This window comes from Mus pahari, chromosome 5 (assembly GCF_900095145.1).
Source record: "Mus pahari chromosome 5, PAHARI_EIJ_v1.1, whole genome shotgun sequence".
Lineage (NCBI taxonomy): Eukaryota > Metazoa > Chordata > Mammalia > Rodentia > Muridae > Mus > Mus pahari.
Window position 1 is genome coordinate 93,445,618 of NC_034594.1, and position 26,418 is coordinate 93,472,035.

Here is a 26,418-nt window from a genome sequence, read left to right on the forward strand (position 1 = left end):
CACACACACACACACACACACACACACACACAGAAAATTTTCCTAAATGTTAAGATTTTGTCTCTAAAGTTGTAAAGCATGGGGGGGGGTTGCATATAAATTATAATATTTGGGAAAAAAAAACCATCAGGTGCACATGGCTCCTTGAGTCTGGCACAGCAAACATTCCTGTTGGGTCAGCTTATGCTGAACTTGCCTCCTGGTCTCACACACCTAGGTCATGTGCCCAGCATTTGAAATACATGCTCTTCAAAATGTCCTCACTGGTACCCTACCCACTGCTGTTCTAAGATGTATTCTCTTGTTAGGAAACAAGCAAACACAACAACACTACCCTGCTTTTCAGTCTGAAGTTTTGAATTTAGCCTGCGCCACCTGATCAGTGCTTTACTGCCTGTGGCTGTGTAGATGTTGCTCTTGTCACTTTGCATCTCGGCTTTGTTTGTTCCTCACAGTCAGGTTCTTTCCTTCGTGTGCATCTGAGAGGAAGCTGTTAGCCACTCTCAGCCTCCCTGCTCAGCAGCCGGTCTTCTCAAGCCTTATGTGCAGAAGGGCTTTCTTCTGGCTCTAACCTGAACCAAGAGCTGAGACAGAATCAGGCTTTTTTTCAAGTCAAAGCATTCTGAATGTGCCTTTTATTTATTTATTTATAGCAAGTGGTGGTCAGGGGGCTAGGAAACAGTGGAGCTAAACCCTTATATATATAGTTATTTAAAGCCCACATAAGGGACCGTGCGCAAAGTTCTTCAAGGCAGAGTGGAGCTCTAGAGAATCAGACCTTTCTGGTTCACTTGAGCTCTCCTCCGGGCTCCAGCCCCCATCCTGTCCTTACTCCTTTGTCCACTGTGTCTGGTGTCTCTGAGTGACCTGCTTCTGAAGAGGAAAGTGCCAGAATGGTAGAGAATCATTGCCTACAGAATGGAAGCCCTTGGGGTAGGCAGATCTCATAGGGACAAATAATGAATGGGTATGGGAAATGTCAGCAAGACTTCTGCCATGAACCAGAGAGCCTGGGACGGAGCCTGAAGGACTAGGACATGCCATTCAGACCACAGTCTGCTATGATCTACTCCAAACCAACCGCTTGCTGACCTGTGTTTTTGGTTTGCTAATAGATGTTGCTATACACTTTTGTTGCCAGAACAATCCCCACATATGCTTCTGACATAATTCTCTATGCTTTTTCCCCCATCCTTCAATATTTTCCTGCCTACAGCTGTTAGGAGACGCCAGGAGCAAGGTACCCGTGCTTTAACTTTTGTTTACAACTTTTTTTTTCTGTTGCAAGTCTATTTCTTTTAGAATTTAGTTGAATGCAGCACAAAATGTAGTTGTAGTTAGAGACTCTGGTCTCGGTGTTTCTGGTAAGCATTCTGATTTGCTGCCGTGTGATGGAGTCTGTCCCCTTTCTCATCCTTCTGGGAAGGTGCTCTGTTTTTATGTCACTCTGCTCCCTGTCCTTCCTGTGTTTTATTAACTCAATCTGTGTCTATTTTATAATCATAACTTCATGAACAGATCTGTTGACCAACCTTTTCTTATTTTAGGAAATCTGACTTATATGTGAGTGTAAATCATATATAGGTTATCATCTAAATCAAAAATATTTTTAAAGGTGAAAGGGGATGCTAGGAAGAATTCTTGCTAGGACAGAAGACAGTACTGTCATGAGCAAGCTGGGATTCAAAATAATTAACATTGTTTGAAAATTAAAACTATTTGTGTGGCTTGAGCCAGTAACTTCATTTAGGAAACATATGTGCCAGCCATACCACACTAACATACTTGATACACTGTCTTATGTGCAGAGTGTGAGAGGGGAATGAAGGGGCTATTGTAGTCTACTTTAAAAGAAACCTATTGATGTTAAGAACCAAATGATGCTGCTAACTAAAGTGGCTCATACACTCTGGAACCCTTTTGCATAGAATATCTCCACCACTAACATTTCAACTGCAAACTTCTTAAGCAAGCATGATTGTTCAAGCAAGCACATCCACAGACCATGCTTAAGGTAGATTGTTCTGTGCTCTGCAGGGGCTGCACATGTGAGCACAGCTGCAGTGAATTGGTGCTTCGTCCTTCAGAATTTCATTAAACCCTCACACTAGTCTGCTGAGGCAGGTGTAGTGGTTACCCTCCTCGAGAGAAGTCACCACGGCAGAAACTGACACACTTATTTAGCAGTAATACCAGGATTGGCACCAAAATCCATCGGGCTGAAAATCCCCTTTTCCACCATACACACTTTCTACAAGACAACAAATTCTTCTTCACAAAAATGTGCAACATGTCACTTATGTCACCTACCTTGACACTTCTATTTTTAATTCCCTAATTTGTAAGCATAGAAAGTATGTGTGTGTTTATATTTAACTCTGCACTGTAGTTTTTAACTGATGAGTCATGACCGGTTCACCTTCCCACTTCTTCCTTCCCCTGCTCCTCGTGGGACATTTCAGAAGAAGCCTGTGAGAAGGAGATACGAGCCCTATGGAATGTACTCTGATGATGACGCCAACAGTGATGCCTCCAGTGTGTGCTCTGAGCGCTCATATGGCTCCAGGAATGGTGGCATTCCCCATTATCTGCGGCAGACTGAAGATGTAGCAGAGGTTCTCAACCATTGTGCCAGTTCCAACTGGTCAGAACGGAAAGAGGGGCTCCTGGGCCTGCAGAACTTACTGAAGAGCCAAAGAACACTGAGGTGAGGACACACATCTCTGTCCCTGTTAGACTCGTCAGAGGCTTTGAGGTGCCTCTGCCATTATAGAGTCCTTGCAAAGTTCTAGTCACTGGGTCACCCATGAGAAGATATAGTGCCTGCCACCCAGATGTCTGAAAACATCTAGCAAATCCATGGTCGTCATCTGTTAGGTTGCTAGGACATTTGGTTCCTGACAGGTGCATATCTTACAGGAGCATCCTTTAGATGATGCTCCCTGAGGAGTCAGGTACAGAAAAGAACTGTACCTGTAGGCTCATTTCTCCCCAAGGCTCCAGGATAAACTGCAGCAAGTACAAGTCTGTAAGCTCATGTATTCATTCATGTGTACAATTCAGGCATACCAAGCAAGTCCTCAATGAGATAGAGCATTCCCCAAAGCAGCAGCACGCTAGCTTTGTAATGATGATTTCTGGTACTTCCCTTTGGTATTTTATAAAATATTTAAATAACCATGCATTGCACAGATTAAATAAAGGGATGCATTTATACCAAATTTCCTCACATCTCTGTTGCTATTGCTATGCTGTTATTTTGTAACTTTTTTGAAATAATAGAGAAATAGATAAGTATAGTAGTATATGCCTGTAATCTTGGCACTTGGGCATCTGAAGCAGGGGGATCCCTGTTAGTTCAAAGCAATCCTGGACCTACATAGTAAGTTTTGGGCCAGTCTAGACTATGGAGTGAGAGCCTATCTCTACACCTCCTCCAAATAAAAGGAAAGAAAAAAGGATGGAGAGTGAAAGATAAATCTGTTCATTAATTAAGCCTGTTCCTATGTCCTTGGTTTTAAGACCAATCTATTATACAGATGTGAGTCAAGAGTACAGAACCCGTAAAACATGCTTTGGGCATTACTTCAAAGAAAGGCAGAGTTTGTGGTTTTTTGTTTGTTTGCTTGCTTGCTTGGTTTTTGTTTTGATGAATAAATTGTGAACCTGAATAAGCTGGTTTGTGGCCATGGATGGAGAACCCCCATGTGGTTCATGAACACTGCTACATGTCTAGCAATGTCATTGTCAGTTGCCTCTGTCAACCATATTCACCCTTGCTCCCATTAACCCATTCTGTCCATGAAAATGATATGACAGCTTCTGTCATATTCTTCAAGTACACAGGCACCCTAGTGATGCATCCAACACAACATGAGTGTGATTTGTCATGGCTGTTCTTGAAGTCTTGTTGACTGATCTACTTTCTGCTTTCATGGTTTTTACTAGGTCCCCTCCCCTGACTTCCCCCATCACCAACCCCACCCCACAATGGCCCTTAAGAACCTGCTAGCCCTGATCACCTTTAGATTACTGAAGGATTATTGAGGCATCTGGATCTCGGGTGCCTGAAGAAGTGGCTTGTTCTGGTGTGACCAGAAAGAGAACAGTTCTTTCCAACCTTGATGTGAAAGGGGGATGAGAGAAGGCAGGGGACACCAGTGTGTACTGAGGATTTTCGTGGTCCTAGTGTTAGCCATTTTCTTGTACAGTCCTCAGTCATGTGGCATAGTGCTTATCGTCAGTTCCCAGCTGAGTGAAAAGGTACAAGAATGCTACTGTACTTAGAGAAGAGTGTAAGTATGTGGTCCAGTGAGATGCACAGTGGATAATGCTACTCACTGCCCAGCCTGGCAACCTAGTTCACTCCTTGGGCCTATACAGAAGGAAAGAACTTACCTCCACAGTTTGTCCTGTGATCTTTACACACACCCATAGTAGACACACACACACACACTCACACACACACAAATAGCCTAGCAGGTAGAAAATTGACTTGGACTGAAGTAAGGGAACTTGGTTCATACCTGTCCACTTCTGATAGCACAGAGTAGATGGCAATCAAGTGCATTTCCTCACACTAAAATGAGACTGAGACTATGCCTCTGAGAGTCTCAGTTTCATCACCAATTAGGAAAGATAATTAATTTGAGATAGTTTTTTTCAATTACATAACTAAAGATTAGGTAAAGGATTTTTTTAATCTAATTGCACTGGTAACATTACATTTTAAACTCACTTATTTCTATTTTTTTTCTCCACTAGTCGAGTAGAATTGAAGAGACTGTGTGAGATTTTCACCCGAATGTTTGCCGACCCTCACAGCAAGGTAACCAGGCCTTAAGTATATTCTGTGTGCATGCCTGTGCAAATTGTGTAATACACCCCAGAACTGAGAGAGAATTTCCCAACAGTCTGCATTAACATCTTCCAAAGTGTAATTCTTGGGAACTTACATGACCATCAATTTCAAATTTTGCCTCAAATAAGGAATGTCATGAAAGGAATTAAATGGAGTCTTTTATTCCATCAGCAGGAATTTGTGTCTATCTCCTTTAGCCAAACAGTGTGCTAGGTTCTAGAATATAAAATAGTATATTTTAAAAATGTTACAGTAGTGGGAAAATATATATGGTTGCTTTGTTATCTCAGGTAGAATTTATTTATATATTTTATACATTTATTTGTTTTATGTATTTATATTTATATATATTAAATATAGTATCTATTTGTTGCCTTTATTATAAAACCAAATTCAGCTTTCCTGATGGAATCTGGCTGTTCCTAAGAACTTGGTAGATGGAGTTCTGTTAGGTAGTACTCTGCCTTTTGGGATACCAACCTTTAAGGACTGCCTTTTCAACAAGAGACTCCCTCCCTCTCCCCAGTCTTTCTCAGAAACCCCACCAGGGGTAGTGCTGAAAGGGGGCCTCTTTTAAAAAGTCCCTTGGATTTCACTGTATTTTAGCTAGTAAGGGCTAGTGATATCTAAAGAGTAAGAAAATAGAGAGATGAGAGAGAGAGAGAGAGAGCTAAGGGGTTAAACACCAGATAGATACTAGAGTGTGGGAATGGATAGGAACTAACTTCATGTGGGCAGGATTGTACCTAGTAAAGGTAGTCTCTTCCAAGTCATACTGGGAGAATAAAGCCTGTGATGAGTAGAGAGTCCAGCAGCTTTCTTTTTCCTTCTTTCCTACTCTTGCTTCCTCATAGGAATTGTCCTTGAAGTAGTAAATATCTATCTACCCATCTATTGATTCATTCATTTACCCATCAGTTCATCCAGTCATCCAGCCATCTGTCCACTAACTACCATCTACCTATCCATTCATCTGTCTGCCTACCTAAATTCATCACCCTATCCCTCTATTAACCCATGTACCCACCCTCCATTCATTCACCCTGTCATTCAGCATTTCTTGAATTGCTTCCATGAGCTAGGGATGTAGGGGGAAAAAAAAAAAAAACAAGGCGAAACAAGAGCCACAGGGTGCTTCTCCTCCCTCTTGTTCCTGCAACAATACTCATTAATAATCATTATGAAGGCCTTCTGGAAAGGACAGCATCAAAGACATCAATTTTAAACCTCCAAAAGACTGAGGTTAACGTCCAAATAGATAACCAAAGATCTTACCATCAAGTTTTTTCTCTATGGAACTATTAAGAGTGATACAATTTAAACCATAAGTATAACATAACTGGTAAGAGTTATACCATAAGGAATATTATGTTAGATGGTTTCACATTGATGAACTTTCTGTTACCCATTACCTCTAGATTGCTGATTCAGAAGCAGAATGTGAGGATAAAGAAGGAAATTTGTTTCCATCAGAAGGCTCTTGTCCAGTGAGTTGGAGGTCTCAGTTTAGTTCATATTCTTAGCTACCTGAGCCAAGCTAGGCATTCCCACCTATCAGAGCTCGCTGACGTTCTGAGCTGTCACTGGAGCCCCTGTGGTGAATAGTTGCTGTGATAGAGTTGAGGAGTGTGGGGTGGGTGTCCTAGGGCAGCACTAGGGTTAGGGAGCCTGGTGCCACTTCCTTCCCTGAGACAGACTTAGGGATGCTCCTCGCTGCACTGCTTTACCTCGAGTGGCAGCAGTAACTATGTAGAACTATGTAGTGGCGTGAGAATTCACAGGAGTTGTCAGGAGCTCCTCTTATAATCCTATTCTTAACATCTGAAATTGGCACACATCAAATTACTTGACAAAAGTCAATGGTCACAGAAACATGAATAGGGCTTCTACCCTTTGATGCCCTATAATGGTATGTGTTGAATGCTAGGGAATGCGTCAGAATAGTATACAACCAGGACAAGACACCACCACCCCTGTCTCTCTCTGTCTTTCTTTCTCTCTCAGAAAACTCTCCAGGATTAAACTCCAAAACATTTATTTCTCTCTGTACTGACAGTTATGGGTTTATATTGAGGGAGAAGAGAGTATTTTTATCAGTTCGTAGCTTTTTTTGGGAAAGGAACTGCATGAAACTGGTATTTCTTTGCTGTGGACTAACATGGAATTTGTTTTGTTGCATGGCCTGGTGTGCGGTGGAATTCACAACAGAGAGTAAGTGTCAAGTACGCCCTCCCCACTCCCCTGCCCCAAGCCCTTGCCCTTATTCTGCTGTGTGTTTCCTCTTAAGATGGGAGCAGTAGTTAACCTGAGTAACAAGACTGGGCTAGGCCAGCTCGGGCAGGCATTTGCAACCTCTCAGGCTGTGGAGGAAGTCATGAAGGCAGGGTGTGAGGTGCTTCATTTTCTCTTGTGCAGGTTTTCAGTATGTTTTTGGAGACCCTCGTGGATTTTATAATCATTCATAAGGATGACTTGCAAGACTGGCTTTTCGTCCTTCTCACACAACTACTTAAGAAAATGGGAGCAGACTTACTTGGATCTGTGCAAGCAAAAGTTCAGAAGGCTCTAGATGTCACCAGGTGAGCACTCAGTCTTGCCATGTTACTGCTGTAGGAGTCTTGGCTGTAGTTTTAGTCCTCGTTTTGTTTGTTTTTTCAAGAGTGGGTTTCTTAATGGTGTCTTGGCTATCCTGGAACTTGCTCTGTAGACCGGGCTGGCTCTAACTCAGAGGTCTACCTGCCTCTGCCTCCTGAGTGTTGGGATTAAAGGCAGCGTGGGTACCACCAGGCCTGTGGTTTTAGTCTTTACACAGTTCCCCTTGCTTACATGTTATCTTTGAGCTGCTGATGAGTGCCTATGAAATGTATAGAACTACAAAACTTCTCTTTCTTTTATAAAAAAATAACATTTAGAGAGGTTAAATGTAAAATATTTGTTTATATCTTTCTGAAGTTCTATTTGAATACTTCAGTTTTTTTGTAACTTGCCTCAGAAATTTAGCAATATATGATCTAGAGATCTTGTTGGACCATAAACTGTCTGTAAATTAACAGTTCTGGGGCTCGTGGGGAGACTCAGTTGGTGAAGTCTCATGCATGCGTGGGGACCTGATTTTAGGTCCCAGCACTCCACTCCGTTTGCACTGTAATCCCAGCAGTGGGGAAGTGGGGACAGGAGGATGCTTGCTGATCAGTCAGCCTGACCAAATTGATGACGAGCCTCCTGATTCAACAAGAGTCCCTGGATCAAAATATTAGATGACAAGTGATAGAGGAAGACACCTAATGCTGACTGCTGGTCTCCACGTGCTCTGTGTGCACTTTCTATGTGCATGTGTGTCTGTCTGTCTGTGTATGCATACATGTGTATGTGTGTTTGTGTCCAGAAATAATTGATATAGAAATAACTACTGAATGCACACACATACAGAAATAGACCGTTCCTTGGCTTAGAGTTTGAGAATAGTAACCATCTTTGTGGCTCATCTGACTGTTCCTGGGACTCAGAAACACTTGGGACCCGTGCTGCTCCGCAGAAGCCTGGTGCTTGCTGTGCAGTTGAGGGGCGTTAGCATGCCTGAACTAGAAGAGAATGGCGATATCTGAAGATCTGGCTGATTATGTAGAAGACAGAGGCCAAAGCGTGACTCATGGATCTCTGAAAGGAACAAGCAAGTGATTCCCAGGCTTGCAGCTCCTACATGACGCACTCCTACATGACGCACTCATGTGGAATTTGTGACTCTACTCTCCAATGCCAGGGAGAGTAGTTTCTCAGCCTGCTAACCTGTGTAATTAGCACAGATTTTCTTCTGATTTTGAAAGAACTAAGAGTAGCATACATTATGATAAGGCTTCCAAATTCTTCCACTGAACGATTCGTGTAGCAGAACTTGGGAGCAGTATTGTACACCAGTGCTGGAAGCCTTACAAAGGGTTGACTGGGTGGTCTTGTCTGATGGAGGTTTCCAAAAGCCATGCAGGTAGATGTGGCCTTGCTAAAATATGGATCCAGTGTTTTCAGACTTTATAAAAGGTCAAAAGCATAGATTTTTGTAGCATAGTTAAAGATGTTTCTATGACTCTATAAAGTCCAAATAAAACAAGTGTGAGTTAGATTTAGTCAGATTTAGTTCTTTATGAATGAAAGATTCATTAAAGTTTTTTTTTTTGAATGGTGGGAATATTAAGACTATACTCCTAAATTTTGGTGATTAAGGAATATGATTGGATATAGCTCAGTGAGTTTTTTTTCTCTCTCCTTCCCACCCCAGCCTCTCCCTCTCCCTCTCTCCTCCCTCTCCCTCCTCTCCCTTCCCTTCCCCCTCTCCCTCTCCCTCTCCCTCTCTCTCCTGCGCCCCCCCCACACACACACGATGGGAGGAAAGTAGAATTGTGATCTCTGTTAGCTTCTTTTCCTTGTTGCCCTTTCTTGTAAGAGTCTTAATCTTAGGTTGTGCAGATTATTCAGTGCTTGTTCCACAAGCATGAGGACCGGAGAAAGCTCTAGGTTCAAACAGTAGATCCCATCTCAGTAAATAGAGTGATCAAGGAAGAAACTCAGCACAGTCACACACATGCACAAACAAAAAAACAAACCAAAAAAACTTAATCTCAATTAAATGTGTATGTCAAAGGCGTTTGTTTCTCCCGCCCAACTCCCCACTCACTCAACTGATATGCATACCTTGGTGCAGGTCCCAGAGGATAGTGGAGGGTATCAGTGATTATTCACTATGAGCACCTTGCTCCACTGTTGTAACCCGCCCTGGTTCCGCGCCTCTAGAGATGCCTACCAACAGTCACATTTCTTGCCTGAACACACTGACATACCTCTGTCTTCTGGGGGGCAGAAGCAGGAAAGGTTGAAGCTTGTTAATTTCTTTTTCTTTTCTTTTTTTTTTTTTAAAAAAGATTTATTTAGTGTTATATGTAAGTACACTGTAGCTGTCTTCAGACACACCAGAAGAGGGCATCGGATCTCATTGTGGATGGTTGTGAGCCACCATGTGGATGCTGGGATTTGAACTCAGGACCTTTGGAAGAGCAGTCAGTGCTCTTACCCTCTGAGCCATCTCACCAGCCCATTAATTTCTTAAGTAGCAACACTCAGGTGCTTGTTGTTCCAGAAGCAGCTCTCTGTAGCGTCAGCTCTCACAGATTCCAGTTGTGGAAAATAAGGGCCAGTTTGATTACTTTGGGGGTTAGGGGAACTCCGAGGCTTTGTCCGTGATTGGCAGGTGCTCTACCACTTAGCTTAAATTTACTTTTTATAAGTAATTATGATTAAAATACCAGTTTGTAATATGTTTCCCTTTATAAAACTTTATAGTTTTCTTGTATTATTTCTTCTAATTTCCACTTGTGTCTTGGAACACTTGATAATATTCCTTCCCCCAGGGCTGGAATATTATTACACCAGATCTGTAACAAGATCTGGTGCCCTCTTCTGGAGTGTCTGAAGACAGCTACAGTGTACTTACATATAATAAATAAATAAATCTTTAAAAAAAAAAAAAATTCTTCCCCTGTTGGAGATTCAAACCTGCATCCTTAGTCTCTTGCCATACCTCTGTAGGAAGAGTCTCTTAGATCTCTAAGAGATCCAGAGAGAACCATCTGTCACTTACTCCCAGACACTCAGCTGCCTTGTCTTTCCTGCGATGAAGATGTCACAGCCCAGTACCTCTGTTATGCAATTTTAAACTAGTAGTAGTGATTGCTACACCGTAAGAATAAAAGGATTGTGTTTTGCTAGCCTAAAGTCCCCAGGATTGCTTGGTTAGGTCAGGCATGTACAGAGTCTGTGAGGCATGGACTTAGTCACAGGCTTGAGGCAAGGAAAAGTGCTCCTTGGGCCTGGGACATCCCTGAGTCATAGTTGGGTAGAGAAGTTCCCAGCACTGAGCACCTCACAAGCATTTTTCTTGTCACCTGCACTTACAGGACTGGAGGATACTTGCTTCCACAGAGTGAGCTCTAAGTGGCCTAGAACAGATAGAAAGATGGGGCCTGAGAATCACCGGTTCTCCAGTAAGCAGTGTTCAGGAAGGAGGGGAGGGGGTAGGAGTCCAACTGCCTGCCTGCATTCTCTGCCTAGCCTTCAGTTTTAAATTAGCTACACACAGTTTTCCCTATAGAAATATTAATTTAATATTTATATAAACTGAAAAGTACCATATATAAACATATATGTATGTGTGTGTATATGTGTGTGTGTGTGTATATATGTGTGTGTGTGTGTGTGTGTGTGTGTGTGAATGTACTTTTGTATATATTAATCTACAGCAGGATTAAACATATGAACTTGTTTTTATCCTAGGGATTCCTTTCCATTTGATCAACAATTTAACATTTTGATGAGATTTATTGTGGATCAGACTCAAACTCCAAACCTCAAGGTTGGTGGCTGTTCATGTAATTCAACACCTGTCATTTATGTTGCTTTTCAAGTCCCTTTTCCCTCTGTAGCTTGTTTAGAGATTCTGAAGAACTAGGAGCATCTCTGTTCAGCCCTCTATGGATGTGTTCTCATTTCTCTTGGTCCCAAATGGCTAGTTCCTTTGGTAGGCAGATGCCTACTGTTAGAATCTACCAGAATAATTGTTCCATATTTTATTTTTGCCAACAGTGTCAGTAATGTTAGTTGTTCTGTGTCCTTGCCAAATGTGCATTAGCTTTTTAACAGTTGAGCCTGTAACTGGGAAAGGCATTCTGATGTTCCAAGATCAGTACAGTGTTAGAACATTTTTTTTTCTTTCAGAATTTTTTTTAATAGTAACATTATCTGAGACAGGTAGAAAGTCATACCTGTAATGACAAGACAGCTCAGTCATGTCACTACACAAAGAAAGGAGGCTGTGTGTGCTCATATGTAGTCTGTTCCTTGACCACTGACTTTTCTTGAGGCTCTAGGATAGGTTTCATAGATAGTAGCCTCCATCTCCTGAGAACAAAAACTAATGGAGAAATTGGGGTGGGGTATGAGATGGGGGATGGGATTTGCCTGTCAGGCCCTGGTCCAGAATGTTTACAGAACTGGCTGCAGAGCTCAGCTTGACCTTCTGACCAGTGGGGAAGCTATTATTGTCTTTGAGAATCTAGGAGCATGGATGTGGAGTAGACCTGTCAGTGCATGTATAAACTTCATCAGGGACAGAGGGGAAGTTTCCCCTTTGTGGTATTCACTTTTCAGCTGACTGCCAGCCAAGAATTCTATTCAAAGATTGTAACAGCCAATGCTTAACATTTATAATCATTGGTCTTTCAGGTCAAAGTGGCAATCCTGAAATATATCGAGTCTCTAGCCAGACAGATGGACCCCACAGATTTTGTGAATTCCAGTGAAACAAGACTTGCTGTTTCTAGGATCATAACATGGACTACAGAACCAAAGAGTTCAGACGTGAGAAAGGTATGTTCATAGAGCTGAAGCAAGACTCCAGGCTTTCCTTGGCTAGGCATAAACATTCCCTGGAATTGTGGGTACTGCCCCACACACCCACCTACCTAGCTGTTTCACCTCGGCTGTGCTGGTACTGTTTCTCTATCCTGCTCTGCCCATCTGTAGTCTGATGGATCAACCTGTTGATAACAAAGCATTGGTAGTTGTGTGTTCGCTGGCACTGTGCTCTGATGAGGGATGGGCAGATCTGAAGCTCACTGTGGCTGCAAAGGTGCCTGGGAGTGAAACATAGTTTTAACCTAGCCCTGTGTTCACTATGTGGCTGAGGATGCCCTTCAACTACTTTTTAACAAAGATTTAAAAAGTTTTATGTGCTTGGGTGTTTTGCCTGCATTTATGTCTGTGTAGCCTGTTTGTGCCTGGTGCCTGCCAAGGTCAGAAAAGAGAATCAGATGCCCTAAAACTGGAGTTCTGGAGGCTGTGAGCCAACATGTGGATGCTGGCAACCAAGTGGGGATCCTCTGCAAGAGGAACAAGTGCTCTTAATCACCGAGCCATCTCAGTAGCTCCTTTATTATTTTTGACTTGTGTTTGTTTGTGTGTTTATTATGTGGGCATGAGCATGTCTGCGTACAGGGACCCTGGGAGATCAGAAAAAGCCATCATTCCTAGAGTTGAAATTCCAGTCTTAAGCCTCTGCTTGGGTCCTCTGCTAGAGCACTGTGTACTCTTAATACCCCTGCCCCATCCCCATGACCTTGAACTTTGGTCCTCCAGCCTTTACTTTCCAAGTGCTGAGATTGCAGGTCTGTGCCACTGCATACAGCTTATGTACTCCTGGGGATCACATCTGGCTTATGTTACTTTGGGGGTCAAGCCTAGGGTCACATTTGTGCTGGGCAAGCTGAGCCCTACCCATGGCCCCTTTGAAGCATTTTAAACCACTTTAGGCTGATAGAGTTCAGACTCATTAACTTCCAATGTTTTTAATATTTCCTTTGTTTCATTCTTAGCTCCATTTTTAGGGATGTTTCACTCTGCAAGGAGAAGGGAGTTTTAGTATTTAAAGTATTTTTTCAAAATGAAAAGCAAACTCACAGCATTCAAAGGGTATTGCCTGACAGATTGTGGCTGCTGGAAGCCTCCCAGAGATACCCAACTATTACCTGGCGTGGCTACTTCAACATGAACCTTTTCCTTGTGCACGTGTGCCAGCTAGATGTCAGAGGTCACGAGGCCTTCCCAGTGCACTGTATTTGGTGGAAAGTGATGGAGAATGTTACCTGGAAACAAGCTTGCTGCTTGGCCTCCTTTTGGCTTCTCCCTGTGCAGCTGAGCAAGGCATTTAATCCCCTGAGTTCTTGTCTCTGAGAGGCTGATAATGCTTAGCTGGGGCGTCGAGAGCTGCCTTGACTTCAGTAAGAAAAAGATCCTGTGACATCTTCTGCTATTGTCTAAGGGTTGTTTGGGATTTGTTGCTGTTGAGGAAACAAGTTGAGAACCAAGCTCTTTCCAGTACTTAGGAAGTCACGTTATATATGAAAGATCATCTAATAAAGGCAATAGAATTTTTCCTGTTAAATTTGTTTGTTTCTGCCAGGCAGTGGTGGCCCACGCCTTAAATCCTAGCACTTGGGANGCAGAGGCAGGNGGATTTCTGAGTTCGAGGCCAGCCTGGTCTGCAGAGTGAGTTCCAGGACAGCCAGGGCTACACAGAGAAACCCTGTCTCGAAAAACCAAAAAAAAAAAAAAAAAAAAAAAAAAAAAAAAAAAAAAAAAAAAAAAAAAAAAAAATTGTTTCTGTATTATGTGTGAGTGTGCGCGTATGAGATGCTAGAACTCAGACCCAGGGCCTTGGAATGCTGGCAAGGCTCTCTACTCCTGTGCTGTATCCAGCCCTTAGCTTTTTGAGACAGCTTCATGAAGCTCACATTGGCTTAGAACTTGTGATCTCCTGCTTCCTTTTCCCAGTGCTGGGTTACAGTGTGAACCCCTAAGTCCAGCCATAGTATTTAATTGTATGTTCCTCCCTGTCAAAGCTGTCACTTTTCAGTGGGCTAGCCAGGGCTAACCTTTCACAAGTGCTTGGTGATTCCTTGGCTTCCTCGGGTCTTGAGAAATGTGAGCAATGGAGACGTGGCAAAGAAACCTAAGAAGAACAGACACACTGTGGGACGCATCCAGAAAAGTATGCAGGTCTCTGAAGGATGACATTTCTAAATGACTTAAGAGCAAGACAGCCCGGGGGTAAAGGCTCTTGCCACCAAGCCTGATGAACTGGGTTTCATTCACGAAATCCATATGCTAGAAAAAGAAAAATGACTCTTACAAGTTGTCTCCTGGTCCCCACATAATGTTGTAGTACATGTGCACCCCACCCCACCACACACACACACACACAAGTGTAAATGTAATATGTATGTTTGTGTATGTATGTATGTATGTATGTATGTATGTATGTATGTATGTATGTGTGGGGAGCACAGCCTAATCTAAAACCTGAGAGTTGACTGTGAACTTAACCATGACTGTTTCTCATGTCTCACTTCGGCCTCTGATTGCCCTTCATATCACAGGAAGCAAGACTTCTCCTCCTCCCACGAAGGATTGTGATAAACTAAGAGAACCAGCAAAGGTCAGGGTGCTGAGGCCTCACTGTCCCTGACTTGTGGCTCAGGGGCCTCAGCCTTGATGAAGCGTCACTGAGCCACCAGACAGCCTCCACTGACTGTTTCCTCTTTCTAATGACCCTCCCCTCTTCTACTCACCAGTCCCTGCGTCAGCGTAGTCGAGCAGGGGACGATGTCCCTGGTAGGTCAGTTCCCACCTGCTCTGGGCCTGGGGAAGGAAACTTGGAAGAAAGTTGTAAACAGGTAGATGGAGCCCATATATTAACCCCAGGCACACCCTCTGTCCACCTTCACATTGTCCGTACCAGTTGCCCCCTGTGAGGCCACTGAGAATTACCATTAATATGATGGCATGTGACTCTGTGTGCCTGTTTTGATGTTGGTGTCCTGATTCCACCTTCTCAGTGAATGGTTTCTAAGTGTTGCCTACTACCATATCAAATAGAATAGCAAGGGGAGTATCATAAATATCCAGGACTCGGGCAGACACCTTTACCCAAGCTGGGGCCCAGTGCCCATGGATCAAGGTGCTGCTGCCATGCAGAGGAGGTGGGGACAAGAAGATCCCTGGGGATGCTGAGCCAGCTAGCCTAGTCTGCTTGGCAAGCTCCAGTCCACTGAGTGATGCTGTCCAAAAAAACAAGGTGGGCAGAACCTGAGAAACAACCTGGAGGTTGTCCTCTGTCCTTCACGTGAACACACACACAATTTTTTTTTTTTTCAAAGTGCCTTGTCTTGATGGTTTTGTAAAGCAAGTTTACTATTCTCAGTAAAGTAGAAACTTTGCGTCCTCCCATTTTCCCACATCAGAAGTTTTTACAACTGAGTAGTATCAACACTAAAACATATATTAAAGTTTAATTTATGTCCTGCCTGCTTGGAAGAAGTCCTTTCTTTTGTAAAGTGTACAGCTGCCAGGCAGATGATGGTCCTAAGAGTTCTCAGCAGACAGTGAGTTCTGAGGAACCTTTTACCTACCCCTGAATTCTACTGGAAAGGAACAAATAAGAATCACTCGGGCTGGAGAGATAACTCAGAGGTTAAGAGCACTGACTGCTCTTCCAGTGGTCCTGAGTTCAGTTCCCAGCAACCACATGGTGGCTCACAACCATCTGTAATGGGATCCGATGCCCTTTTCTGGTGTGTCTGAAGACAGCTACAGTGTACTCATATAAATAAAATAAATAAATCTTTAAAAAAAGAAAAGTGAGAATCACTCTTAAGATTCCATTTGACCCTGAAATTACCAGGCCATAACAACTTCTAAATTGTCCCCTAGCAAAAGCTAGCAAGGAGCTATGGAGATGCTTTAGTGGGCAAAGTGCTTGTATAATTGTGAGGGTGGGCCTGAGTTCAGATCCCCAGCACCCATGTGAAGAAGCATGGCAGAACATGCTTAAGATGCCAGAGGAGTGGAGGCAAGCAGGTCCCCAGAACTCACTGGTCGGCCAGCCTAGCCAAATCAGAAATGCATGCTACACACACACACACACACACACACACACACACACACACTCACACACACACGAGAAGGTTAGTAATACCTGGAAATTATTATCAGGCTACCTTAGCGGTTCTGGCAGTGGTAGAGGCTATGCAGGGGCATGTGTATGTTGTGTGTCTTTTCCACTTTCTGAGTTACCCTGCGTTTTCACAAATGTTTTTTAAGTAGTTTGGTATTGGAAAGTGACCTTTTTGTTTGTTTTTGAGATGGAATATTGCTATCTACCTTAGGGACTTTGTTTCTAAATGGTGCTAGCCTTGAACTGGTAGAGCTCCTCCTGCTTCTGTCTCCCAAGTGCTGGATAGATTATCCTCCAATGTAATCATCTTGATAGTAATGGCATATATAATCTCCCTTTCTCGCTTGTTTGGATTCTAGTATTTTCAGTTCTACTAAATCACAGAGTTTAGGGCCATAGCAGTCTCATTGTCAAAGTTTGATTTGAAATCTTTTTAAAAGCATATTTTCAAATTATATTTTTAATTTCTGAAGTTTTGATCTCAGAAAAAGACTATACTTTGTAACCATCTTTAAGTCAAAGTTTGACTTTTGAGGACTGAAAAGGTGGCTCACAACTGCCTGTACCTCCAGCTCCAGGAGACACAAAAGCCTTCTCCTGACTTCTGCAGACATATGCATATATGTGCTCATGTGTGTACATACACACATAATCACACACCCATACACAGGGGCAAAGGGATAAAAATAAGTATTTTTAAAGTAAAAGGGGCTGGAGAAATGACTCAGCAGTTAAGAGCACTTAACTGCTCTTGCAGACCCCAGTACCCACATTGGGTGGATCACAACCACCTGTAATTCCTACCCAACAGGATCTGACACCCTCTTCTGGCCTCTGTAGGTGCACATGCATGCACACAGCATACGTATACACACACTCACTAAATACAAATGTGTTTTAAATTTAGCCTTGGAATTATTTTTAAAAGCCTAACAAGTTAGAATTTAAAGGTGTCTTTCCTGAGATAAAAGTAAATCTTAATAAATAGCCAAGAATTTGCACATTGTCTAGGGCTACAAGCCTACTGTTCTTGTTTTTTTGTTTGTTTGGTTGGTTGGTTTGGTTTTGGTTTTTCAAGACAGGGTTTCTCTGTGTAGCCCTGGTTGTCCTGGAACTCACTCTGTAGACCAGGCTGACCTCAAACTCAGAAATCCACCTGCCTCTGCCTCTAAAGTACTGGGATTAAAGGCGTGCGCCACCATGCCCAGCAAGCCTACTGTTCTTAAAAGATGCTGTTTTTTATTAGTATCATGAAAACCTTCAAGTTAGTTTGAGGCATTCATGTGCATTATTCTGGGAGGAAATATAGTCTCTTAAAGACAGCGGCACATGTCACGATGAAGATAGACTGTTCCAGAATGCAGTCAGTAGAGTACTTGCCCAGCATGCCTTGTTCTGTCCACAGCTCCTCATACTATGGCGTGGTAGTGTACAGCTGTCATCCTGGTACTCCAGGGGTAGAGTCAGGAAACCAGAGGTTCACAGACATCACACACATAGCAAGTTCAGTACCAAGCCGAGGCTCTGTCTCCAAGATGAAGAGTGACAGTTTTCAGGGGCCACTATGCACATGCCAAGCCCAAGTCTCTGTGCATCCTCACTGACGGCACACTTGTGTTTTCATGTGCTGAGATTCTCCCGTCTGCCTTCTCCTCACCATGTGATTTTCCTGCGTGTGTGTGGAGTTTCCCTAACGTCTCAAGAACTGTTTCTAACAGTACAGACTTATTTGCACACTGTTTGAAGTTGGTTTTGTTACACAAATCACCTAACAGTACTTTCATTTGTTTGAAACAGATTGTTTTGTATGGTGCTTAAATCAGGCAAGTATGTTTTATTATAGTACATCATCAGTAATGATGTTTCTCAGGTGTGGTTAAGAGTATGCCAGCCTCCCAGGGTCTGGGGTAGAGAGGCTGTAGAAAGTCTGGTAACGATCTGTGATGATCAGGGGAGGAAATGGTGTCTGGTGCTTTTCTAAATGAATGCATTTAGAAAGGTGAAAAAAGAATTTTTTATCCCACAAAGAATATTATTAGTTTTTAATTTGACCCTATATCATGGAAAATATTCCAAAGACTTTACTGTAATCCTAAATATTATAGTCTCTGAAAAGATATCTTATAGTATAGTCAGTTAAAATAAAAATGAAATAGAAACTAGAAATAGTTTTACATAATTTTTTCTTTCTCCTGACTCTTAGAAATTAATAAGAAATGGCAATTGGTATTTACTGGAAGCATCTTTCAGCTTAGTTTGAGGTTTTTTTTTTTTTTTTTTTTCCTTGTTGTTGTTTAAGACAGATTATCTCTCTGCTCACTTGACCTGCCAGGACCACACTGTGTAGACCAGGTTGCGGGCACTCAGAAATTGGCCTTAACCTCTCTGCCTCTGCCTCGGAAGTGCTGAGATAAAAGCAGGCAGGCACCACCACACCCAGCTTCAGTGTTTCTAAGTGAGCCTCCTCACTGATTGCCGAGTCTTTGGGCTTTAAGCTCAGACTCTCTATGGCTAAGTCACAGCCTTAGGAGCACAGTGCTTGAGGGAAAGTTCCTGTCTCTTGTTTTAGATTGCTTTCCCGTGGCCACCAGCACTGTAAATGTCCCTGAGTTATCACTCAGTTAATAAAATACTTTCCCAAGGGCAACAGTGTACTTTTGTCTATCTCAGTATCCAGTTTGTTTCCCCTAAGTCTTTGTTCTGCTTCTTAGGCATAAAAGAAGACATTTTTCATGTGTATTTAAAATTTCTATAATTTAGTCAAGTGAGGTGGGGTAGAATGTCCCAAGATAAACCCAACAGTGCTTTGTCTGGAAACTTCCTCTTCCCAGGATGTACTGCCAGCTTGCCCACTTCTCACTAGAGTGAGAATAATCTTAAACATTTAATATTTTTATTATTATATAATGTGATATTATTAATATTCTTCTACCTTCCTTCCTCCTGCTAGACAACAAAGGAAATGTGTCATCAAGGCCAAGGCATTACAACAGAAGCAAGGACTATTCCAGATGGAAGTCAGGCTCTCTATGATCAATGCTCTTTTTTTTTTTTTTTTTTTTTTTTTTTTTTTTTTCGAGACAGGGTCTCTCTATATAGCCCTGGCTGTCCTGGAACTCACTTTGTAGACCAGGCTGGCCTCTGCCTCCCAAGTGCTGGGATTAAAGGCAGGCGCCACCACGCCCGGACGATGCTCTCCTTTTAAAGCAGTGCTTGTGAACTCTCTGATGGTGTGGTGCACACTTGTCACTTAGCCATTCCTTCTTTTTCTAGGCAGCACAGATTGTGCTCATCTCTCTGTTTGAACTGAACACTCCTGAATTTACCATGTTACTTGGTGCCTTGCCAAAAACATTCCAGGATGGTGCCACCAAACTCCTGCATAACCACCTCAAGAACTCCAGTAACACCGGTGTGGTAAGTGCCCACTCATGGTTTATCATGACCTCCAAGTGACCCTCACCCAGCCACCAGGATGAGTGACAGCCAGCTTCCTTGCCCTCTCTTAACAAGCTTTCAGCCTACGAGGTTGGGGTCCTTTCTGATCCTGGCTTATGCTCCAGATGTAAATGGACTCGGTACTCCTGTGGGTAAGGTTGTCAAGTCACTCAAATATTTACCAGGTTGTTTTATTATTCCTTCATTGTTGGAATACTAGTTCTTTTATTCCTGTAATGATAGAATTACTTAATTGTTTCACTTAGCATAGCTATTATTAGTTCCTTTCCCATTGCACTGGCTAGAGGAACTGAAGAGAGGGTGTGTCTTGGGTCACATTTCCAGTGGTGTTCAGTCGTCATGATGCAGGAGGTGGTGTTGGGGAAAAGTGGCAGGAGTTGGGGGCAGCTGGTCACACTACATCTGCAGTTAAGGAGCAGAGAGTAGTGGCCGCTCGCTGGTGCTCAGCTCACTTTGTTCCTTCTATTCTGTCTGGCACTCTAACCCATGGGATGACAGTGCCAGAATTCAGTGTGGGTCTTCCCACCTTAATTAATCCAATCTTGATAGTCTCTTGCCAACTTGTCCAGTGATTGGTCTTTTATGTGGTTCTGGATTTTGTCAGATTAGTAGTATTAGCCACCATAAACTGACAGTGCCATTAAGCTCCAAGAGTTCCTGCAGAACAGTTACCATTGAAGCTTATAACTTGAGGCAGGGTTGGGGTGGGGCAAGGTTGTCTTTGTGGACTTTCAAGAAAACGTTTGGATAATGGTGCCTACACTCCTTTGCTCCAGGGATCTCCAAGCAATACAATTGGCCGGACACCTTCCCGCCACCCCAGCAGCAGGACCAGCCCCCTGACCTCACCCACCAACTGTTCCCATGGGGGACTATCTCCAAGGTAAGCTCATTCCACAGAAGTGAAAAATGAAAGCGCCCCATCTTTTGCAGCCTGCTTAGACTTAAGCTGAAAGCAGAGTCTAGGACAGGGTGTGGGCTCCCTCCTCCCAGACACTTGTAACTGTCCAGTCTTTGTCAGTTAATTCCTGCACCACAGTGAATAGTTTGTGCTCTGTGTCCTTTGTAGTTCTGATAGCTCTAAACACTGAGCCAAGTACCTCATAGATATAAACACTGAAGGGCACATGAATTCTTGAGGAAGCCCTTCAGCTCTCCTCTAAAATGTAGAGAACCATAATGGAATACCATTATGACCCTTTAGAGTCTGCACCAAGCCTGGGGTAGTTTTCCTTCCAGTCAGCTTTCCACTCCAGACCTGCCTATGTCCTATTTAAAGCAGATGCTGCTCTGCAAAGACAGTGGCTGGGGACTTGCACATCATGGCATACAGCATGCACAGACTCCTGTTAGTCTGGGAGCCTAACTTCTTATTAGTTTTATTTTTGTTTTTGAGCTGTCTGCTAAGTAGTCCTGGTTGGCTTGGAACTTTCCATATATAGCTTGCCTCAGCCTCTAGGCTCCTGAGATGGCAGCCATATATCACCATGCCCAACAGTGGGGTGACTACACAGAAGAGGTGTTTCAAGGCTTCTTAGACCTCAACGTGGTGGCTCTATGAAGCCACAATATATTCTGGATCAGCAAGGACCTCAAGTGCTATATTTTATCTATGAGAAGTCAAGGTCTTTGGGCTATGAAAATATGCCAAATTTACCCTTTCCTGGTAAAGACCTCCATCTGCTGGAAGGATGTCCACTTTTTTTTGTTGTTGTTTGTTTTGTTTTGTTTTCCCCTTTTGTTTTGGTTTTCATTTTGAGACAGGGTCTCATTTAGTCCAGGCTGACCCAAACTATGTAGTAGAGGATAATGTTGAACTCAAGATCCTGTGCCTTCACTTCTTCTCCCCCACCCCCACCCCCAGTGATGGGAATTGCAGGCATGTAAGACCAAACCTAGCACACTGGTGCTTTTAAATATAGTGGATTCCTTTCTTACCACTAGTATCCTCTTCAGACACCAGTTATTCAATGTCATAGGACAAAGAAAATCTGTACTTGGGGAAAGCATGTGTTTTATAAGTTGTTACAGCACTTTGCTGTCTTTGATTGCTTTGTATGTGCTATATTATCAAGTAATATCTATAATATCAGATCCATACTTGATCTATAGTATCAAGTCTGATGTTATATCTCTAGATTTGATCTGTGTTATTAGGGCTGCAGCATGTTAGAATCAGTCAGACACTGATGAGAGGCACTCTCCCCTTCCCCAGTGACTGAATGCTAAGATCACTGAGGTACATGGCTTAGCCTGAGTGATCAGGGTGCAGTACAGACAGTGACAACTTTAAGGAAAATGCATGTTCTCTATAAATTGATGCTTTGTCTCAGGAAGTCTGTTCTTCCATAGTGTGCAGTTCATATATCTTTCAACTATTGCATTGTTAGATAATGAGAAAAGATAATACCTCAAATTAAGTATTTCACTACCTTGATACTAGGTTTAAAAAAAAAACTGACTAGAAATTAATCTTTACAGGTTTCCAAATCATTAAAAATGTTAATTCTTAACCATAGCTTAAAAAAAAAAAAAACTCAGGAGAAAGAAATGAAGAGATTTATTTTCAATATTGGAAGTTCTGGCTGTGACCAGAATATATCTTCTCATGGCCATGTCTTCTTTAGTGGATTACTCAATTAATGTAGTTTTAGGTTAAACCCAAGAATTGAGTAGCTTGCACGTCTCTCAAGGGGTGATAAACGTCAGCTCCACCATGTTTCAAAGCCAAGCATGATCTTGACTCTTACCTTTTATTTTGAAAGGAAAAATAGAAGACCAGCTGCTTGGTTTTGTTTTGTTTTGTTTTGTTTTGTTTTGTTTTTTAGTGCTGCACATCAAGATGAACTAGGATTTTTGTTTTAATCCAAAAGTTCTGTAATTTGATCATGGTGATAATAAGGGACTGTTTAAAAGTGGTAATAGCTCAATTTGATGGTAGCTTTAGATTTCCCTGGTGAGAAAGTTCTTTTTATCGACCCAGTAGTATCAGAGATGTCTACAGGCTAACGCTTTGTAGACTATGTCATTACCGATTGGTGTGAGAGAGAGGGGTGACTGCCAGCTATTCCCAACTAATGAACAGGTATGACCCGGTATCTGAGCAGAGGTTATTGTCTAACACATAATTGTGTTTTACCCATTACAATTCTGTGGTAGAGAGGAGTTGCCGTGGCAAGTATCTCAGATCTTGCTGCAATCTGTCCTATGTTCCTGATGAGCATGTCCCAGGACAGAATGGAACTGCATGGTCACCTCTGGGTGCACTGGCAAAGCTGCCCTGCAGATGGCTCTTGTGTTTCTCCTGGCTAGGTGAGGTAGCATCTCTAGACCATGGCAAGTGTTCATATCAAGCCCAGCCCACACGTGGAACCACACTTGGGTACCACCCCGTTCCCTCTCGGCTTACCCCCAGCCTGAATGTGGCTTAAAAGGGGGCTTTAGATCCTGTACCTCAATGACCTCTCATCTCCAGGCTATATTTTCCCTACAAAATGGGTTCTGCGCCCTTCCTCGGGGATGCTAATACCTAGGGACATCAGCTGTGAGAACTGTGTTGATGGCACTGAAGGTGGTGATGGCTCAATTGGTAAACCACTTGCCTTCCAAGCATGAGGACTTGAGTTCAATCCTCAGAACCCAGTTTTTAAAAAATATAAAAGGCTAGGTACTTCTATTCCCAGCCATAATGAGATAAAGAGGTGAAAACTAACCCCCCAGACCATGCATGCAAGCCTACCTACACTTGGTGACGTTCCTGGATACTCGGACATCTTGTCTCCTGAGTAGCCCCTGAGGTTGTCGTCTGACCTCCATACAGACACATGTGCAAACTGCTGCAGCAGGCAGGGTGCTGTGGACTCTGTCCTGTGTTCTCAAGACTTGTGGAAAGAGTTAGAGTTTCCCTGGGAGTCTCCACAAGCCTAGGTCAGTTACTGACACTGTGACAAGCAATTAGATAGCTGTGTTCCCCGGTGCATTTTAGTTTCCTATGGGTGATACAGAAGCAGAGGAATGCCAATGCCATTTCATGTCTGTAGTTTATTTTCTCCTCTGAGCTGGCCAGCTGAGACTTATTGCTTCATCTACTCACCCTCTAATGGTACTCTTTCTTCTGAACTCTGACGAGATCCCCAGCTCAGCAGCACTGTCTGCTGCCCCAGAGTCCCCACACTCTAGTGTGGTCTTAGAGCACCTCAACTGTCCCACTTGAATTAAGTCTTGAGAGTGCTACCTCTGGTTTTTTCTGAAATGACTCAGGTACCACATTAGCATCCTTAGTTTCCAGTGCTTCCAATGTCTGACCAGCCCAAGCAGACAGTATGTCCTCTCACAGGTATGTACATGACTACTCTCGGGGTCTCCTAGCTCACAGAGAGATCTCTCTGCTTCCCCAGTGCTCTGCCAAATTTATTTGTGTATTTTTTTTTTTTAAATGTAGAACTTGTCTGCACATACAACTGCATGCCAGAAGAGGGCATCAGATCCCTTTCTAGATGGTCCTAAGCCACCATGTGGTTGCTGGGAATTGAACTCAGGACCTCTGGAAGAGCAGCCAGTGTTCTTAACTGCTGAGCCATCTCACCAGCCAACTTCAGTTGATTAATGCTGTCAGCTTAGCCTATGGTTGGGGAAGAAAAAATAAAAACAGTCCTGAGAAGCAAACCGTAAAATGAACCTGTTCTTTTTTCCCCTCCGTGTACAAAGTACTACATTTTGCTCCAGCTGATTTTATAAGAGTTTGTCAGAAAAGAGAAATTCTAAAGAAACTCTGATGGAGCATCTCCCTCCCCTTTGTATCTATGTTTTTCTCTCTCTGATTTTCCTCTTCTGATCACTGCAGTCGGTTGTGGGGTTGGAGTGCCGACGGGCTATCGAAGCCCCCACCTCCCTTTTCTCAGCCTAACTCCATTCCCACCGCTCCCTCCCACAAGACTCTCAGGCGCTCTTACTCTCCCAGGTAACATGCTACCTGTTAAATTTGTTCAAGATGTCACAATATTATTGTGTTCCCAATATTGCCCTGGGTCTTTTAGAAAGCCTCTGAGCTCCTCTGGTGAGATTCCTGCCTCATTTAGACTTGCAGGAATGGAGCCTGGGTGAGACAAGTGAGCAGGAACAGGCTCTGGAGCCAGGCTGCTGCTCTATCTAAGAGACAGTGACCCTTTAACCACCTAACCATTTACTCTCGTGGGCTGTTTGTCCTAGCATGGCAGTCAGGTAGACAGAGGTGGGTGCGGTTTCCTTAATGTGAGACCCAGGCACAGAAGAGCTAAGGGTCAGGTGAGACTGTGCTTTCCACGTCACTGTCCATGCTGTGAATTCACAAATACTGTTTCACAGCAACTGGACAGAAAGCCCTGAGAGGTGTATCTTAGTTTTCTTTCTACTGCTGTGATAAGACAGCTTGAGGAGGAAAGGCTTATTTCAGCTTACAGTTTGTAGTCCGTCTTCCAGAGAAATCAGGGAGGGAACTCAAGACAGAAACTGAAGTGGTAGCCATGGAGGAGTGCTGCTTACTGGCTTGCTCGACCTGATTTTTTATACCACTCAGGCCTAGGACATGACACCACCCATAGTGGGTTGGCGGGCTCCCACATTAGTCATTAGTCAAACAAATGCCCTACAAGCAGTGAATGGAAACATTTTCTAAGCTGAGGTTCTTCTTCCCAGCTCAAGTCAGGTTGGCAAAAACAAAAACAAAAAAGCAGGATAGGTTGCGGCATTGTCCCTAAAAGTGCCCTACCTAGGGCTGAAGCTGGTTTCATGGCAGGGCTCCTATTCTTTCGCTATACCCGGTGTTCTTAGCCCTCAAATGACAGAAAAGAAAGGTCCCAAAAACAGACTTCCTCTCTCCCCATTGACTTCTTTTTGTCATTCTGACCCGGTGTCCCTACCCACGTGCCATGTGGTTCTCCACAGGGTAGTCACCAGGCTGCATTAGGGTGACATGACCTGCCCTTAGGTCAGTGGCTGTTGGTCGACTGAGTTACTCTTCCTAATGTAAGACTCACAGCAACGCCCCTCCTTGTCTAACTGGAAAGGTTACAGGTGATCAAAGCTTAGGCTTTAACCCAAACCGGTATGTCCTGGGATTGTCTCCAGGCTCAAATGGGGCACAGTGTCACGTGCAGATTCACCTCACCAGCCTCTGCACAGTCTTCATGTGACACCCCTCGAGTCTCAGGGTTGGGGGCTAGAGAGGAGCACTTAGTGTTCTACCACAGTTTTAGTCCAAGCACCTCCATCAGAGGGCTCACAAATGCCTGTGACTTTAGCTCTAAAGAGCTGACACCACTTCTGGCCTCTGAGTGCCTATGCAAACACATGTCCATACAAACACAAAAACAAAAGATAAACATTTTTAAAAACATAGATTTAGGGTTGTTTGTCCAACCCACTTCCTGATGACAGCCTTTGTGGGAAACTTTTCCCTAAGAAGTGAAGGCTTAAAGGATATTGATCTGCCAGGTGGTGGTGGCACAAGCCTTTAATCCCAGCACTTGGGAGGCAGAGGCAGGTGGATTTCTGAGTTCGAGGC

At 43.3% G+C, this 26,418-nt stretch overlaps 1 protein-coding gene across 41 annotated transcripts in view; it reads left to right on the forward strand.

The window, feature by feature from the left end:
- The window catches only part of Clasp1 (cytoplasmic linker associated protein 1), a 219,805-nt gene that overhangs the window by 159,757 nt on the left and 33,630 nt on the right, over positions 1 to 26,418 (forward strand). For 15 of the 41 annotated variants that reach the window (XM_029538538.1, XM_029538545.1, XM_029538547.1 and 12 more), the window contains 10 exons: positions 1,217 to 1,240; positions 2,463 to 2,707; positions 4,765 to 4,828; positions 5,665 to 5,667; positions 7,277 to 7,440; positions 11,183 to 11,261; positions 12,131 to 12,274; positions 19,692 to 19,835; positions 20,654 to 20,760; positions 24,721 to 24,837. In XM_029538538.1, the coding sequence (XP_029394398.1) occupies positions 1,217 to 1,240; positions 2,463 to 2,707; positions 4,765 to 4,828; positions 5,665 to 5,667; positions 7,277 to 7,440; positions 11,183 to 11,261; positions 12,131 to 12,274; positions 19,692 to 19,835; positions 20,654 to 20,760; positions 24,721 to 24,837 (1,091 nt within the window). The remainder of the gene's footprint in view (positions 1 to 1,216; positions 1,241 to 2,462; positions 2,708 to 4,764; positions 4,829 to 5,664; positions 5,668 to 7,276; positions 7,441 to 11,182; positions 11,262 to 12,130; positions 12,275 to 19,691; positions 19,836 to 20,653; positions 20,761 to 24,720; positions 24,838 to 26,418) is intronic. The other 26 variants (XM_029538549.1, XM_029538576.1, XM_029538552.1 and 23 more) reach the window with 6 other exon arrangements.